The 2,274-nt window shown below is 49.1% G+C and overlaps 1 protein-coding gene across 1 annotated transcript; it reads left to right on the plus strand.

Moving 5' to 3' along the window:
* The first annotated feature begins 1,053 nt into the window (after positions 1-1,053).
* On the plus strand, positions 1,054-1,928 carry LOC4338846 (copper transporter 2-like). Its single transcript, NM_001420417.1, has one exon. It carries the CDS (start codon positions 1,128-1,130, stop codon positions 1,581-1,583), a length of 456 nt encoding a protein of 151 aa, NP_001407346.1. The 5' UTR covers positions 1,054-1,127; the 3' UTR covers positions 1,584-1,928.
* Positions 1,929-2,274: the final 346 nt, after the last annotated feature.

Raw genomic sequence — 2,274 nt, forward strand, 5'->3', positions numbered from 1 at the left:
GACAGGTGGACGCTCGGAGAACCGAGCACACCGAGTCCAGTATTCGCGTGCACGTCGTCAGGTGCTCGTCTACAAGTACTGCAATCTCCTTGGTGTTACAATAAATTCTAACAGATCTATCCTAATCGGCCCGTAACGGACGTTTCCTGGGCCATGGTATAGTTGAAATATATGTTTGTTGGACATTTCTGTCAACGAAATAACTAGATCATTCTTTCATGTAATAAATGCCCAAAATGTAATATCTTGTTATGTATGCTAATGTAATGGTACTCAACAACATTTAAAACTACAAAGACTACAGATCTACGTAGTTACGTATATCTAACAATACGCAGTTCTACAGTAGTACAACTAAAACCCTAGATAATATAATACATTTATTCAAACAAAGTTTTAAAAAATACACACTAGTTAATTAAATAATCACATATATGATCTATGAATATTACCTGAAATCAGAGTCTCAAATCGGCAGGGCTTCGCCTTTTCTTCTCTTCTCCTCCCCCTCTCTTTTTTTTTCTCAGAGTAGAGGTGAGGAGAACTGAGGAGGGTGTGCAGGGCGGCAAGCCTTTTATAGGCTAGGAGGCCTGCCACCCTAGCAGAGGGCGGCAAGGGGCCGCCTGCAAAATGGCAGGCCCCGGGCTGGCTTTTTTGCATGGAGGCCCCTAGCCGCCCAGGCAGTGGGCGGCAAGGGTGTTAGGTGCAAAAAAAAAACTCATCTTTTTGTATAGGGCGGCCAAGTCAGCTTGCCGCGGCGGCAGGGTCTATTTTTGTAATTTTTTCCGACGATAGATTATTTCTGTAAATATTTTAAAAAAATAAAAATGAAAAAAATTCTCTGGACATAATCCGTGGTTATCAGGCTGTGGGCCATCGGGCCGGTGCTCTTGAGGGCCGAAACCTCGCCGGCCCAGCGCGCGGCACCAATCGCCCGATGCGCAGCCGCACCTGCCCGCGTCGTACGGTGTACTGCCCATCTCCGCCATAGCGTCGTACGTACTACACGCGACGGTCGCGTATATACATGTACGTCGTACTCCCCCGAACGCCAAGAGCTAACCCATAGAGAGCAACATCGACATAAACTATCATCAGCTAGCTGCGACAGCGAGCTAGTAGAAGCCATGGACATGGGCGGCAATGGCATGGCGATGCCGCCGCCGCCGGCGCCGGTGAAGAAGGCGCGGTACATGCACATGACCTTCTTCTGGGGCAAGAACACGGAGGTGCTCTTCACCCTGTGGCCGGGCGCCAGGGGCGGCATGTACGCGCTCGCGATCCTCTTCATGTTCGCGCTGGCCGTGCTCCTCGAGTTCCGCGGCTACCGCGTGCTGGAGGCGCGCCTCGCCCGGCGGCGCGCGCCGCGGGCGGCCGCGGCGCTGCGCACGGCCGTCCACGCCGTGCGCGTCGGCGTCGCATACCTCATCATGCTCGCGCTCATGTCGTTCAACGGCGGGGTGTTCCTCGCGATCGTGGCGGGGCACGCCGCCGGCTTCCTGGCGTTCCGCGCCGGCCTGTGCGGCGGCGGGCCGGCGCCGCCGCTGGAGGAGGACCGCAAGAACGACCCCGTGTGCTGCTAGTATGGCTTAAGCTGTCTCGCTCGTCATGGTGTTCACGTGGCCTTTTCGCTTAATTTGTTGATGTTTTGTGTGTGTGCATATAGGTTTCAGGTGATTGAAATCTTTGAAATTTGGGTCGGATGATCGAGTTTGTTTGGTTGTTTTGTTTTTCTCTCGTAAGGTCTACAGATGTGACATGAAAGTTAATTTCTTGATGTCATCTTGGCTTGGAATCTATTACTAGTGGTGTCTGTCAAACTGTAATTGTATAGCATATGTCACTCATTTGATTGATGCTGCCTCCCGGCTTTAGTTTCAATTGTCTCAGATTGGTTATTATAGTGTACCTGCAAAACTGTTCTTCAATCCAAACTCGACTTGTTTGCATCTGGATTCAAGCATTCCTATGATACATGTTCAATATAGAGTGCTTTCTAGGTAGTGCTACTATTTCCTTTTCTCGTTTGGAAGATTTTCACATTTATATGGCTGCTCTGAAATTCACAACTGTTCTATACAAAGAGTTGAGCTGGTCAAAATTAAAATCTTAAAACAAAACACACGAGATTGAACCGATTAGCATACTCCAGAATTTCAAAACTGTTTGATCACCGAATACCCTCTTCCGAGTTTCGTCGATAATAGCGACTGCGGTTTGCTATTAATGTGAGTATTTCTATTTAAAGAGTAGGATCCACACTCGGTTACCAAC

This window comes from Oryza sativa, chromosome 5 (genome assembly GCF_034140825.1).
Source record: "Oryza sativa Japonica Group chromosome 5, ASM3414082v1".
NCBI classification, from domain to species: Eukaryota; Viridiplantae; Streptophyta; class Magnoliopsida; order Poales; family Poaceae; genus Oryza; species Oryza sativa.

Coding starts and splice junctions, on each gene's coding strand:
- LOC4338846 (NM_001420417.1), top strand. CDS start 1,128: ATGGACATGGGCGGCAATGGCATGGCGATGCCGCCGCCGCCGGCGCCG.